The 17,228-nt window shown below is 39.9% G+C and overlaps 1 protein-coding gene across 1 annotated transcript in view; it reads right to left on the bottom strand.

Moving 5' to 3' along the window:
• The window catches only part of CFAP299 (cilia and flagella associated protein 299), a 695,469-nt gene that overhangs the window by 454,690 nt on the left and 223,551 nt on the right, over nucleotides 1-17,228 (bottom strand). Inside the window, exon 3 of the mRNA XM_075544913.1 lies at nucleotides 2,491-2,581. Within this exon, the coding sequence (XP_075401028.1) occupies nucleotides 2,491-2,581 (91 nt within the window). The remainder of the gene's footprint in view (nucleotides 1-2,490; nucleotides 2,582-17,228) is intronic.

Consider the following 17,228-nt stretch of genomic DNA (forward strand, 5'->3'; position numbering starts at 1 on the left):
TCAGCCATTCAAGTCTTCTTAGCATTTCTTGAATATGCTATGATTACTGCTATCTCATAGGCTCTACATTTGCTTTTCCTTCTGTGCAAGATATCTCTCCTTCCTAACTCTATACCTGAATGGGCATTTCTCCCTTCCAATGTCGTGCTTGTCTTCTTCATATTCAAGTCCCAACCAATGGTGCCTCAGTAATGTTCTTATCAAATGTAACAAATCATCCAATGTCCTTATTTTATATTCTCAAGAGAATTCACTTAAGGATAAAATTAATTACTTGACATTTAGTTTGTCTTATTTATTTTCTATCTTCCCCCTCTAAAATACAGACCCTGTAAGGTCATGGCCTTGGACATTATCTCAGGTCCCAATGACCAAAAGAGTGCCAGGAATGAGATAGTATGCAAGAAATATCTCTTGGGTGATTGGAATATGGATAGGAATTGGGCAAGGAAAATAGGAACAATTTAATTTCAAAATCTATTATAATAATTTATTATTACACAGTGGTGACTTGATCAAAGCAAATGATAAGTGGGATGGTGATATAGGCTTGGCTTTGCTGCATTTCACAGAACACGCAAGTTCATTTGACCTAGGTAAGAGAACATAGGAAGCCTGTCATAACTGATAATTTTCCAATGTGGGTTACTGATGGCAGTGTTCTGTTATTCCTCGTTGAAGGACATACCAGGAAGATCCCTGTGGTAGATATATAATCTTTTGTCAATTTGAGGATTGAGTGAAGGGGTGGAGTCTAGCTTGTCAAACAGTTCAGAGCCAATAAGGCCCTGTGTGGGCATGGCCTTCTCCTAAGAATTCTGGGAAATCCGTTACTTCCTCCTTAGAGGTGGGAGACACTATCTCTCTCTGTTCACAACCTGGGAGACATAGTAGCAGACAAGACCCATGGACCCACCCTGATGCAGAGACCCTGCCAGCACTAAGATGTTTCCAATGACACTGGATCCAAAGACTTTCTACCCACTGGCCTGTGATCTTCTACATTTGGCATCATTGCATTTGTTTTGTGAGTCTGAAGTAGACTTTATAGATTGGTATCAGACACATGGGCTAACAAAAGACTTAGGGACTTGGTCTGGACTGGGCTGGGATGTTCTCTCAATGTTAAATTGCTCTTGTATATAAATTTGTTATTCACATATGTGTGTCCATGGATTTGTTTCTCTAGTCTACCCAGATTAACACAATACTCATATTAAAAATATTTATTAAGAAAAGTCTACCATTGTGATTAGAAATCTGGGCTTTGCCTCTATAAAGCTGTTTTGCTTGATGGTTTTATTGTTTCACTTGTGATTCAAATTTTAAATGCAGTGGAATATGCTTTCTACCTTTACTATGACACAAATGTTTTTGTCAAATATTAAAGAAAAGCGAACAAGTCTACTTGCTCCCAAACCAATGCATTTATTTTAGCTTACCCTTGTCTAAAGAATCAGATAAAATTCAAATGTTTTGGTAATGATTATTAAGGATCTCAAGAATCCAGCCTCAAATATCACCTGCCCTGTAGTCAACCTCACTGAACACATCTTAGCAGCAATCTGCTAGACTTACAGATCTTTATACATGCTTTTCCCTTTTTAGATCTTCTAACCCTATTTTAAATCTCATTCAGGCTACATCCTCAAATAAACTTTCTATGATTGTCAGTCTGGGTAAAGTCTTTTCAATTATCTAATCAAGGCAATAGTTTTCTATGCATTGTTTTCTTTATGGGGGGGGGATTACAATGAATACCTAAAGATTTAGTGGGCATATGAAATTTTCAATGACTCTGACAGTGAGGAAAAGTCTAAGCTCTTTATTGAGAAAAAACTGGTAAAATAGATCTATTCAAATTTTTGCATCATATTTCTTCTGATTATTTTGCTGCATATCATTCAGTTACTTATTACAGTTTCAGACAGCATCAGTGTCTGTCTTCCTCATTATCTTTGATATCAACATATGAATATTTACAAAAGACAGATATCACCAAATACAATATTGACAAAAATGTAAAATTAAATAGGTATTGCAAACCATATTAAAAACCTTTATGTCTTTGATCTACTCTATTTAAATAAAGCAAAAGCATATTCTCCGCGTGATTCAGCCTTGCACTTCTCTATCATGTAGTCAATTACACATCTTATTAAGCGAGGACGAGAAGGTAGATCAATTAGTCAATATCTTCTAAGTTTTGAATAAATATTATATAAGTGTGGGTCAAAGCTGGAGGAATGTATGTAAGATAAACCAAAGCAGCAAGGAGGTTCAACCGAGGGCTGGCTCGAGAGTGGAGACAACAACGAGTCTGCCTCATACAGGCATGTTCCTCTGCAACGGGTGTTTAGAAGCCTGTTTTTAACTACTTATCTATTTCTATAGATAGAAACGGAAACCAAAAATAACAACTTTGTTCTATACATTCCTATAATACTTAAATCATATGTATTTTTAGCTGTTGGCTAAAAAGGTACTCACGCTCACTTTGCCAGTACGATTGTCTTCTTCTCTCCCGGCCAGGGCCTTCAGAAAGTTATCTTGCAGGTCTTTGCCAGCACTTGTTAGTGTTCTATAACAAAACAAGCAGCTAGTTGTAATATACTAGATACCAAATATGTTTAAAATACTCTGGGCTAACAAATAGGAGCCCTGGTGATGTACTGGGTTCCATGTTGGCCCTAACCACAAGGTCAGCAGTTTGAAATCAGGAGCCACTGCATGAGAGCAATGAGATTTTCTATTTCCCTAAAGAGTCATAGTCTCTGAAACCCACTGCACAGTTCTACTCTGCCTCCAGGGTTGCGATGAGTCAGAATGTATTCAATGGCAGTGAGTATGGCATTTTCTGTTTGTGAGGCTTAGTAGATATTATTTAAAATGGCAATATCCTTAAGCCCTATATACACAAATATTGCATTCTATTAGTTCCTTCAATTTAATTTAGTATAACATTATTGTTTTAAAAACAGTCTGTAATGCAGTTCTACTTTGTATACATAGGATTGTTATGAATGTTGCTAGTGAGCCTTTATTTACAAAAATATTACAATTAAGTTTATAAATAACATGCATGCCCATATCAATATTCATGACAGTGCTAATTCCATCACATGTCTATTTTATCCTTTATTATACTTTGAAAACTCAACATATATAAAGCTTAATTCTTTACAAAATACTTTTAAATACCTATAATTGAATAAAGAGGGAGTGGAATAAGGAGATGAACACTAGAAGGGTAAGCCATTGTAGTTACCAGAATCGAGCATAAAGTTGGATTCTATGAGTAGAGATAATCTGGGGAAGGGGGTGTGGAGGGAATTATCTCAGTCAGAAAGAAGGAAGCATTAAAACAATTAAGGAGAGGGAAGACTTGCTTCTATAAATAAAGGTAAACAGAAATTCATCACAAATTATTCAAATCAAGCAATATTGGACCACATAATAGAAAGCGAGCTTAGGGATCATATCCAGAATAGTAACCCATGCTCCATATGGAGATGTTCTATATAGTCAAGCTATGTTTTATTAAATGTCTACAATGTACCAGGAAAGGGACCTGCTTGTAAAGTGAAGTAAGCGAGAGGCTAGTGGTTTCTACCCACCAGTTGCTCAGCAGAAGAAAAGAGAATCGGTCTGCTTCTGTACACGTTTAAATCCTCAGATCTCCTATAGATCAGTTCTACTCTGTCCTTTAGGTTTTCTTTCTCTTTTTTATTGGGCACCCTTTCAGCTCTTTTCTCAATCCATACATACATCCACCGTGTCAAGCACATGTGTACATTTGTTGACATCATCATTTTCTTTTTTTAAATCATTTTATTAGGGGCTCAGAAAATTCTTATCACAATCCATACATACATCAATTGTGTAAAGCACATTTGTACTTTCATTGCCCTCATCGTTCTCAAAACATTTGCTCTCCACTTAAGCCCCTGGCATCAGCTCCTCATTTCCCCTCCCTTTCCACTCCCCCCTCCCTCATGAACCCTTGATAATTTATAAATTATTATTTTGTCATATCTTGCACTGTCCAACATCTCCCTTCACCCACTTTTCTGTTGTCCATCCCCCAGGGAGGAGGTTATATGTAGATCCTTGTAATCGGTTCCCCCTCCTATAGGTTTTCTATGAGTGGGAATAAACTCAAATGCAATGAGTTGGTATCTTGGAGTTATACTGGAAACTATACCAGGGTAACTAGGAGCCCTTGTGCTTGTTTGGTTTTTTAAAATCATTTTATTGGGGGAGCCATAGTGTTCTAATGCTATAAGCTGGTTCAGCAAAATCAACAGTTCAGAATCAATTTGTTGAAAGAATACTTTGCAACTATGAGAAATCCAGCATGGAAGAGAGCAACTTTCAAGGGACTCTTTGAATATTACAAAGGTCCAGCTAAAGATGCTGAAAGGCATTTAATGTGGTGATGTTAAGAATTCAATGGGTAGAATGATGAAACATTTAAGTGATAGATGAACTTGGTGATTGCTTTGATGTCCAGAGTAAAAGAGAGATGAAGGTTTAATTAATTCAATGTGGACATGTGTATGCTGGACACTTGGTGGCAAAGTGGGGAGAGTTTTCAACTGCTCACAAAAAGATGCCAGGCTTGAACCACCAGCCTAACGATTTTGTTAACCTAGAAATCTAGTTTGTCCTCTTTTATTTCTTTATAGCTTTAGGTGTCCTGGCGTAGAGCAGCGGTTTTCAACCTGTGGGTCGCAACCCCTTTGGGTGTCGAACGACCCTTTCACAGGGATGGCCTGATTCATAACAGTAGCAAAATGACAGTTATTAAGTAACAATGAAAATAATTGTGGTTGGGGTTCTCCACAACATGAGAAACTATATGAAAGGGTCATGACATGAGGAAGGTTGAGGACCACTGGCTTAGAGGATCAGTTCAACTAATAATCAAAACACATATAGAAATGACCACTAAGGTGCAACAACAGGGGTACTTGGTGGCACGGTGGGTTCTGCATTGGACTGATGACTGCAAGGTGGGTGGTTTAAACCCACCAGCTGTCCAGGGGAGAAATGTAAGGTTTTCTGCTCCCATAAAGACTTACAACCTAAGAAACCCAGAGGGGCCACTTTACCCTGTCTGGTAGGGCTGCTAAGAGTTGTACTCGATTTGAAGGCAGAGTGCTTAAGCATACCTTAATTTATCCTTCTTTTGAGTGAAAATGGAGACAATCTAATATTTGCAAATTTTTTTTCAAGTCAAAGACTTTCTAAAGGTAAGTCTGTCACATGACAAGGGGGCCTATGAAATGCTATAGAATGAAATCTCTAAAAGATCGAACTGATTTTGCTAGTCACTTCCTGCAAATATATGAGTGCTTCTCCATTGCTCACAGGGTAGGGTCTTCATAACAGGACTAAGGATGTAAGGCCTTCCACAGTTTACACCGAACGTCCAGGCCCGGGTTCTGTTTTCAAACAGGAGTTTGTTAGAAAGATGCTGTCAGAGTAAAATGAAAGATGCCCAAACCCACTGCCAACAAGTCGATCCTAATTCATAGAAACACTATAGGACAAAGGAGAGATGCCACACAATGCTGTGACGGTTATACATCTTTATGGAAGCAGAGTGGCACCATTTTTCTTTCATAAGAAGCATGTGGCTTGAACCATTGACTTGTTGGTTAGCAGCCCAGCAAAGTATCACCAAGATTCCACCAAATAGAGAATTTGAGACCATAAATTAGTTATAAATCTAACTTTGTCGGTGTAATTTAAGTCATAAACCTACTTCCTTTGCATCAGTTCCAACTAGAATGAGCTTACAGAAGCTTTCTGAGGCTGTAAATCGAGCCTGAATATTTTTAAGGGATCAGGCAGTCCTTCTCTTGTGGAATGGCTGATGGGTTTGAACCAATGACCTTGAAGTTAGCAGCTTAACATCGAATCCACAGCCTGATCATGATTTCTTGTCAGAATAGGTTAGGATTGTTAGGATATGCTATTTTATCAAAAGAGCCAGATCCCAGTTACTTGTGATAAAGGATTATGTCTCAGTAATGCAATTTCCTCACAGCAGGTTGACTGTGGTTTTATTTCTCTTGGAGCTGCTCCACTATTTAGGAGGCTTTATCTGAAACACTCGTGATTATTGTGCCGGGAAGAAAGACAGCATGGCCAAACAGTAGATTCCATCGTTTACTTCTGATTGAAAGTGATACTTATAACATTCATTCAAAATGTATTAGTCCAAATAAGTCCCATGACCAAGCCTGAAATCATTGAGGCAGGAAAGTATAATCCTACTCTGAGAGGCACAGCAGGTATTTGTGGGCAGCCGCCCAAGCTGTCAAGAACAGCCAAAGTTTCACAGCTGATCACTCAGTAAAGGAGAGAAATAGAGAAAATAATTCTAAGTGAATTTTATACTATAAAAAATTTGATAAGCAATGTGGTTCATTGCAATGTGCCAATTAAAGATATTCTTGAGAATTAAAACCACAAATCTTCCACCAGAAATAGAACCTTCCCTCCAATTGGCAACATAATCTGATTTTTATTTAGGAAATGGTCCGTCCTACACTCTGTGTGTTGCTAGGATATTAAGCCAATCACCTAGTTACCACTCCCACCTCCCAAACTTTAACTAAAGATGGCATCAAATGTGACCACTTTCAACTCATGGGACTGAAAATCATGAACAGGGAGAAAGAAAGATGAAGAACCCTTCGTGTCTTAGTCGCTGTCTGAATGCCCACTCCACAGCCATATCACTGAACCGCTTTCTTTGAACCTGAGCTAACTTGTTTTCATCCAATAAATTCATCAGAAATGTTTATTTAGTTCATCAGAATTGGTTTCTACTGTTTAAAACCAAAACTCATTACTGAGGCTCTCCATGTGGCAACTTCTTGTTTGTTTTCAATCTTTTTTTAACATTATTATAGAAAAATTATAGTTTGGTCACCATCCTCAATCCCACAACACCAAAGCAATCATTGTAAGCTTTGTCTGAATCCTTCCAGGCTATTTCAAATGTTTATATCCCTATAATCTAATACCATTTGGTGAGTTGTTCATTGTGTCACATATTTTACAATATTCTGTTTCATGGCTGTTGTTTATTATTGTTTTACCTGGGAATGAATGCTTATGAGAGTGTCAAGAGAAATCAAAATTATTCCCAGGAATACTAGTGTACTAGACAAAAATTCCAAAAGATTAGACTATATCTACATAATATTTCCAAATAGTGGAGAAACTTCAAATATCCTACCACATCTAATTGCAAGTTTTACAGCTGATAGGGGGCCTAGAGATCATTTACCCTAATGAATTTTTCAGTCGATGCTTTGAATTGAGGCAGTTCCTGAGTCAGGAAGAGAGTGCTAGGTGAGCAGTAGAATTCTTACTGCTCCTGAACATTTCCTATGGCATATATTGTTATCTCCTTCCCTACAAAGATGAAAATCACAATTTTTACCTAAACATAATTTTTCAGAATAAAGCCTGCCTTTCTTAGCCTCCAGAAAGCTGTGTGTGCCACATGCCCTCTCTTTCATAGTGGGGTCAAAATAAAGTTAATGTACAAGCTCTAGAACGTGCCTTTAGGGAGCCGTAGTGGCATAAAGGGTAACTTGTTGGGCTGCTAACCAAAGGTCAGCAATTGGAAAGAACCAGCTGCACCCCAGGAGAAAGATGAGGTTTTCAACTCCCATAATGAGTTCCAGGTTCAGAAAGTCACAGGGATAGTTCGACTCTGTCCTGTACTATAGGTGTGAGTTTGAAGTGACTCGCTATGAAGTGAGATAACAGTGTCTTTAAAGTGGAGAGGAGTATTCTTTTTCTGTCGCTGAAATGTGTTATGATAACTGTGATAGTTTAATTTTTGTTTGGGGGGGTGTTTTTTTCCAACATGGCTCCCATACGGACATGTGGGTGGTGTTTAGCCTGTCAGGTTTTATTGGAGGGTGACAGAGATAAATGACTCACTGCAGGCTTGTTCTCTTTCTCCCTGATCATCCAACCAGCACACTGCTGCCTGACTTCGCTGCTCTGCCTCAACTCTGTGCTGTGCTACCTGTGGGCCGAGCCAACCCGTGGATCATGGAGTCCCGCTGGGTATCACTGACTGCATCTTGAGGCTCTAAATCGATCTGCTTAGCTACGGTGCTGCACTGCTAGCCTCTGCTACACCTCGACATCTCATAGTCCTGCTGTGGCTGCCCCACCTTGCCATGTCTACTGCCCGCACTGACTGCTCATCTTGCCTGCAGTCAGATTCTATACTTCCTGCCAACCACTTCCCTGTCCGCTTCCTTGACTTTGGACCAGCAGCCAGTGTGAGTAGGAAGGACCTTCAGTATATTAACTGTCCCAAGAAAGTGAGTTGAACCAAACCCTCCGTACTGCTGTGTGAACTAATTGGCTGCTGTATTACTTCTCCCTATATAAACTTATCCTTTTATCTATATATTATATATTCACAAGTGTCCTGTTTGTTTCTCCAGAGAACCCTGCTTAGCACAATGATTTTATCTCTAGTTTCCATCTTGGACTTAAATAAGAATCCACTATTATAAAAACAGAAAGGAAGAATCATTCAGAGTCATTGATACCTTAGAGTACCCACTCAATCTTGATTTACTTCCTCTAGACTTGTGGAAATGAAACAGAGACAAAGAGCTATTTTGTTTCAGCCACTTTCACCTTGAGTTTCTCTATAGTTTCAACCAAATCTAATCGAGACAAATACTTCTCATATGAAATTTGCTCAAGATTCTGAAAAAGATGATGCTGTGGGATTGACTGTGAGATCAACATAGACTTGAACCTTATCTATAATATTATAGGGACTGATCAGGAGACTGTATTAGTAATGCAATTAAAATAATTTTTATAAAGAATCAGAAAGTTCATCTTAAAAGTGAAGCATGAGATATGGTGGTAATTAAATTGAAATACAAGTTGGGAGGTTAAGTCTTTAATTTCCACTCATCTATCAACTAATTAGACCTAGATTTCCTGGTAGGTTAAATGATCTCTAGGCCCTATATCAGCTGAAAAGCTTGTAATTTAAAATAATAATATTGCCAACAAACATCATTTAATTTAAATTAAGTCTATAACATGAAATCATTATGCAGGAAATGCACTGATATCATATTGTTATTTTATTATTACTAGCCAAGTCTTACATATACACACTGGCATTATCAATTAAAACCACTATACTGAAGACAGAGGTATTTTTATTGTATAAATTCAGAATGCAAAGGATAAGGATCCATTGCCACTGAGTTATGTTCAACAGAGAATATAAAGTTATATAAATAATCATTTTTATGCTATGACATATCTTGAGAAGCTGAAACTTTTCAACAAGAGGAAATATTGGGAAATAAAGTTTGTTGCAAGATGTGTGGTAAGAAATTCGTCCATCGTTAACATGCATTATTCTTATTTAACAAGGTGTTTGTTTAACATTCTGTGGCCTGAGAAATCTTGCTTAAATAAATATTAAAAGAGGAGTTACTTCCTCTAGAGGTGATGGAGGTCTGTTACAAAATCTTAGGGTTATAAATTTTATATTGGCAAATACTCCACTTCTGTAATGTGTATATATTCTGCTATGCTCTTTTCTAAATGTAGTAAGAAGTATATGATATATTAATTTTTAACAAATCCATTTAATCATTAGCTAAAAGTACTTATGTAATCCTACATGAATGACTAAACATTCTTAATCTTCAACAATTAATTGAAACTATTGATTTTATGAGTTAATTGTGTTGTGTGTGTATGTGTATTTCATGTTATTAGATTAGCGTTCCAAGAAAAGAAAACAACACTAGAAAATTTGCTGAAATACAAAGCAATTTTCAAGTTTGCAAGTGGGCTGTTGTTATGGATTGAATTGTGCCCCCTTAAAACATTTGTCACCTTGGCTGGGCTATCATTTGTAATGGTTTTGCAGTTATGCAATGATTTAATCACCACCCCTGCTGGGAGCTGAGGAATCTCTGGTGGCAGAGTGGGTTACACATTGGGATGTTCACTGAAAAGTCAACAGTTCAGCTCCATCAGTCTGTTCCACGAGAGAAAGATGAGGCTTTCTACTCTTATAAAGGGCCTAGCCTCGCAAAGTCAGAGGGAGCAGTTATACTGTGTCTTACAGACTTGCTCTGAGAGGGAGCCCATTTGATCGCAGTGAGAGATGTGCTCTAATGTGATCAGCCCTGATTTAATACATGGCTAGTAGGATGCATTGCAGTACCTTTATTTGGGTCACAGTCCTAAGCAAAAGTAAGGGAATGCCAATGGGATGTAATCCTCATAAACCAGTTTTTTCAGAATGTGCACTGCATCACTTTTTTTGAAAGAAGAGCTGTCGGTGGAGCACATTACTGTGAACCCAAGGTCCTTGTGTTGTGCACCTCCTATACCCAGAGTAAGACTTGGTGCCAAGACACTTGGAGATTTCCAAAGAACATCAAACCCACAGGTGTTAAAAGAAGACAAGAATCTTCCCCGACAGCCAACAGAGAAAGAAAAAGTCTCCCCTAGCCCTTTGAAATTGCACTTTTTGCCTCCTAAATTATGAGAGAAAAACTTCTGTTTAAAGTCATCCACTTTTGACATTTATTTTATAGAAGCACTAGATAATAAAAATAACTGTTAATCTAAAAATGTCCTTTCAAAGTATGGCATTCCACAGAGGTTTGACCTAACTGCACCCGTTGGCAAGGTAACAGTCTTGTTTTGCTCTGACACTTGGCAAGTCTTGATTTCATGGCACTGAATCCAGATCTTCAGAAGTGAAAGGCTCTTGGGTTTGGATGCACATGATCAGACTGCTTCTAAGGAACTCACCATGGCAAATGATTTTATTGGCTGCATAATTGGTATCAAGGCACCAAAATCAATGAGATCTGTCAAATGACAAGGGTGCAGATCGAAATTGGAAATTCAATTGTAGGACCTTCTGCTGGTCAGGTTACCATCACTGGGTCTGATGCCAACATTAGCCTGGTGCAATATCTAATCAATAGCCAACTTTTTGCACAGACAGGTGCAATGAGTCCACTTCCCATTCCTCCTGACTCACATTCTGCTCTTCATCAACAACCATGATCCACCTGAGAGTTTGTGAATAGTGAACTATTCCAAGTTTTAAGTTATTTGTAAATGTTCTCCTTTTACACTTAAATATTTCCCTAAGAGTCCCTTTATTTTAAAGATTGAAAATATTTCAGTATATATTTATGGCTTCTTAATCGTCTCAATTTTGTAAATGCACACTTGGTAATGTTTTAATAGATATATATGCTTAGTTTGTAAACATAGTCTAAAAACTAATTTTAGAACAATAACTAAGAAGTAAAATCCAGGATTAAAACTATTCTAAAATAAATATGGCTAATAAGCATATGAGAAAGTGTCCGAGGTCATTAATCATAAAAGAAATGCAAATAAAAACAACCATGAGATACCATCTAACACCCATGAGGCTAGCTCAAATCAGAAAATCAGAGAGCAACAAGTGTTGGAGGGGCTGTGGTGAAATAGGAACCCTACTACTGGTGGTCGTGTAGATTTGTACAGCCACTGTGGAAAGCAATCTCACAATAGTTAAAGAAAATGGAAATTCATCTACCTTATGACCCAGTCATCCCTCTACTGGGCATATCACCAGTGGAGGTAACAAATAAAATTGGGGCACAATTCACAATCACAAAGACTTGGAAACAGTCTAAGTTTCCATGGATAGATGAGTGGATTAGTAAACTCTGGCACATACACACAATGGAGTACTATGCAGGACAAAAATACGGATGATCACATGAAACACATCATTTCATGGGAAAAGCTGTAAGGAATCATGTTAAGTGAGGTAAGCCAAACTCAAAAGGACAGGTATAACATGAGTCCCCTGAGGTAAGTACAATCAGCACGCCAGGAATAGAAGAATAGACACCTATCTCACAATAAACAGGTGGAAGCATAGATAGTTGTGGGAGGGCAGACCACAGCCAGGGAGGTACATGAGAGCCCAACCTAAAGAAGGGGAAGGGGGACAGGTGGGGGAGAAGCGGGGTGGGGAGAAACTGAGATGATGGCACAGGGGGAACAGGGCACTAACCCACCCAGGGGGATAGTATTAGCTGTGTCCCCACAGAACTGGAATGTGCATACAAACCCCACCATGACACGCCAAATCAGGAGGGCAACATAACACGGGGAGGAGTCCACAAAAAGACTGGACCATATGCCTGGCCCTAATCTCAATCGGCCCGCCCCCCACCATGGAAGGGAGTGCCACAGAAAATGAAAACAGATCGTCTGGTGTGGGAAAGGAACTGACCTACCACACCCAGAAGGAAGCTGAAGCAAATGAAGGAGGAAGAAGGGAGTAGAGCACACGTCGGCCCACCAAGCTCAGAGGCCGATAGCCCTGCTCAGAGCGCCCAATGCACCGAGAGGACCATATGGCCAACCCTACGGCGAGATGCGACATCCTGAACTGACCCATGGCCCTACACAGGACAGCAACGGAGACACAGTGTGGGATGCATGACTGAGCTGACCCCACCACACTGAGGCAAAACACTGGGGGTGTGCAATTGAGCAGCAGGGGAAGCAGAGCAAGAAGGTCATGAGGAAGTATCAAGGATGGACTTTGGGGCCAGGACATGGCACCCATCAGACTCCTCCGGAAAACACTCCTAAAGGTCAACAACAGACCTAAAACTATTAACAGCATTTTCTTTCTTTCTTTTTTTAGTTTTTTTTTGGGGGGTGGTGGTGGTTATATTTTTGTTTTGATTGTTGTTTTTTCTTCTCTTCTCTTCTTTTAAATTTTGCATGTCAGTGGCTTTTTTTGTTTGTTAGCTTTTCGGTGTTGCTGCCATCGTCGCCATGTTCTTATGTGCCACTTTGCTTGGTGCTGTCAAAGCCATCCACAATTTGATGCACACATTATTTTCTCTGCAGGTCTATCTAGATAAGATAGGCTGGATAAACAATGTGAGATGAAAATAACGGGAACCAGAGGGACATGAAAATGTGGAAGGTAGGGGAAGGGAGGAGGTGTTGGGCAACCCAAGGACAAGGGAACAGCGAGTGGTTCAAAACCAGAGGAGGGAGGGGATGGGAGGACTGGTAGGGAGTCACCAAGGGCAATGTAACGGAGAGGAACTACTGAAACCAGAATGAAGGCTGAACATGGTAGTGGGACAGGAGGAAAGCACAAGGAAATCGAGGAAAGGAGCAGCAGGCAAAGGGCATACATAGAGCCTAAGTACAGACATGTACATATGTAAATATATTTATGATTATGGGGGAAATAGACCTATGTGCATATATTTATAGGTTTAGTAGTAGGGTAGCAGGTGAAAATTGGGCTTCCTCACATGCACTACCTTAACACAAGAGCACTTTGCTCAGCTAAACGGTTATTCCATGATACCCACCTTTCCAACATGATCGCTGAAGACAAACGTGTGCATAAGTGAACATGGTAAAGAAAGCTGATGGTGCCCGGCTAGCAAAAGATATAGCATTTTGGGGTCTTAAAGGCTTGAAGGCAAACAAGCAGCCATCTAGCTCGGAAGCAACAAAGCCCACAGAGAAGAAGCACACAAGCCTGTTTGATCACAAGGTGATGAAGGGTTCGGATAGCAGACACCAAAGGACAAAACCATCATTGTGTGATCACCTTCCTCACATAAACGCTGAAGAACGAATGTGTACATTAGTAAGTGTGGTGAAGAAGGCTGATGGTGCCCAGCTATCAAAAGATATAGCATCTGGGGTCTTAAAGGCTTGAAAGTAAACAAGAGGCCATCTAGCCCAGAAGCAACAAAGTCCATATGGAAGCAGCACACCAACATGTGTGATCATGAAGGGCCGAGGGGACAGGTATCAAGCAACAAAGGCGGGTGGGGGGAGGGAAGATCATATCATCATGAATGAGGGGGAGTGCATGATGGGGACCCAATGCCCATCTGTAGACAACTAGACATCCTTTGTAGAGAGGTAGTGGGGAGGGATGAGTCACTCAGGGTTCAGTGTAGCAATAATGAAACTCACAACCTTCTTCTAGTTCTTAAATGCTTCCTCCACGCCACTATCACGATCCCAATTCTACCTTGCAAACCTGGGTAGACCAGTGGATGCACAGCAGTGCAGATGGGAACTGGAAACACAGGGAATCCAGGAAAGATGAACCCCTCAGGTCCAGTGGTGAGAGTGGTGATACCAGGAGGGAAGGGGGGCTAGAAAGGGGAAACAGATCACAAGGACATACATATAACCTCCTCCCTGGGGGGATGGTAAACAGAAAAGTGGGTGAAAAGAGACGCAGGGCAGTGTAAGATAAGATAAAATAATAATTTATAAATTATCAAAGGTTCATGAGGGAGGGAGGAGCAGGGAAGGAGGGGGGGGCGGGAAACGAGCTGATTCCAGGAGTCCAAATGGAAAGTGAGTTTTGAGAAAGATGAGGGCAATGAATGTTTAAGTGTGCTTTACACAATTGATGTATGTGTGGATTGTGATAAGAGTTGTGTGAGCCCCAATAAAATGATAAAAAAAGAAAGAAAGGAAAGATCAAAATGGATGTCAGAAGAGACTCTGAAACTTTCTCTTAATCTTGGAGTAGCTAAGAAAAATGGTAAAATTGATAAAGTAAAAGAGCTGAACAGAAAATTTCCAAAGGAATCTCCCTAAAAGACAAAGTGAATTATTATCATGAAATGTGCCTAGTTTGAATTGGAAAACCAAAAAAGAAGAACACATGCAGTGTATCTTAAACTAAAAACAAAAACTCAAGCCTTGAGTTGCAAGATTGGAATATTCTTTGAGTAAGATATTGAACAATGCAGGAAGCGTCCAAAGAAGATGGAAAGAACACACACAGTAGTTAATCCAATCAACATCCAACGATTTCAAGGACTAGCGTGTGATCAAGAACAAATGGTCATGAAGAAAGAAGGCCAAACCACACTGAAAGTATCCAAAAACAAAACTCCAGAAATTGATGGAATACCCTTTGAAATGTTTCAACAAGTGGATAAAGCACTGGGAGCACTCATTTATCTACACCAAGAAATATGAAGACAGCTGCCTAACCAACTAACTGGAAGAATCCCATATCTGCATCCATTCCAAAGAAAGGAGACCCAACAGAATGCACGATCACAGAACAATATCATTGGTATCACACGCAAGTTAAATGTTGCTGAAAATCATCCAACCTTGGTTGTAGCAGTACATTCATAGACAGGGAGCTTCCAGAGAGTCAGGTCAAATTTCGAAGGGAATGTGGAACAAGTGATATTATTGCCGCCGTCAGATGGATTTTGACCACAAACATAGAATACCAGAAAGATGTTTGCATGTGCTTTACTATGAAAAATTGTGTGTCTCATAAGAAACTATGGATAACCTTGAGAATAATGGGAATTCTAGAACACATAATTGTGCTCATGCAAAACCCATGCATAGATCGAGAAGCAGTTGTGTGTAAAGAACAGAGAATACTGCATCGTTTTAAATCAGGAGAAGTGTGCATCATTGCATGAGTCCAAAGAAGGATTTATGGACTAGTATGGGCTTATGGACTTGACCTGTGATATTTTCCTGATATATAACTACTTGTGGATATAAAGCTCTGTCTTACACATAATGTGCGTGTCAGTCAATTTGTTTCTCTAGTCAACCAGGGCTAACAAAATGCCTATACTTAATCAATCTGGATGTTGAGCAATTGCCCAGGATATCTGGATTATATGAAGAACTAGGTATCATAATTGAAGGAAGGATTATTAATAACTTGTAACATGCAGATGACACAACCTTGATTGCTGACAATGAGGGTAACATGCATATGCTGATGAAGATCAAAGATGGCAGTCATCCGTATGAATTACAACTCACTGTAAAGAAAACAAAAATCCTCAAAACTAGACCAATAGGTAGCATCATGATAAATGGAGACTAGATTGATATGAAGGATTTCATCTTGCTTAGATCCATAATCGATGCTCATGGAAGTAGCGATCAGGAGATCAAACAACACATTGCACTGGGTATGTCTGCTGCACAAGACCTCGTAAAGCTGTTGAAAAGCAAAGGTGTTACTTAGGGGGCTAATGTGCTCCTGACCCAAGCCATGTTCTTTTTAATTACCTCCTATGCATGTCAAAGTTGAACACTGAATAAAGACGACTGAAGAAACATGTATGCATTTGAATTATGGTGCTGGCCAACTATATTTTAAAAACCTCAGACTGCCAAAGGAATGCTTGGGCTGCAATCCACAAGGTTAGCAATTCAAAACCACCAGCTGCTTGTGGGACAAAGATGCCCATTAAGAGCTACAGTCTCAGAAAGTCCAGCGGCAGTTATCCCCAGTTCTACATCCATTCAATGACAATGAGTTTAGTTTGGTTTGGTTAGACTGTCAAAAACAACAAACAGAACTCTCTTGGAAGAAGTAAAACCAGAATGTTCCTGAAAAGCAAGGTTAGTGAGACTTTGTCTTGTCTACTTGGTACACATTATCAGGAGAGACCAGTCCCTGGAAAAGGACACTATTGTTGATAAATGAGAGCGGTACATTAAAAGCAGCAGACCCTCAACAAGATGGATTGACGCAATGGCTCCAACAAGGCACTCACATATAAGAACAGTTATGGAGATGCGGCAGGACGTAGGGGTGTCCTGTTCTGCTGTGCACAGGGCATCAGTGAGTCAGAACCTACCCCAGGGCTCATAACAACAAGAGGATGCACCCACGCTTCACTTATTAACACAATTAGTGAACATTGTATAAAACCATCAGGAAGGAGCTGCATCCTCTTTTTGGCAGTGGTGATACCACTGACGTTCAGTATCCGACTGGTCTTTACTGTCCATTTTGGCATCTACATGGCATGGTCAGACACTCTTCCCCACCATGAGTTTCCCAACATCCCAGAGTCCTTAGCCTTTAGGGGTGGGTCATGGTGGTGGTCAGGTGTGGCTCATCATCTATCGTCTCCCACCACTGGCTTGCTCTTATGAACCCACTTTGTCCTTCATTTGCCCTGCCCTCTGCATTCTTCAAAATCCTGAGTGGGCACTTTCCCATTGCTTCTCTTCTAACTGCCTCCCCCAAACCCCCCTGGCACATTGAGGCTCTCGACCCACACCCTCCATGGCCAGATCATGATATCAAGGGAAAGGACATCCAAGGACTTGTTGTC

Source organism: Tenrec ecaudatus, chromosome 3 (genome assembly GCF_050624435.1).
Source record: "Tenrec ecaudatus isolate mTenEca1 chromosome 3, mTenEca1.hap1, whole genome shotgun sequence".
Classification (NCBI taxonomy): Eukaryota; Metazoa; Chordata; class Mammalia; order Afrosoricida; family Tenrecidae; genus Tenrec; species Tenrec ecaudatus.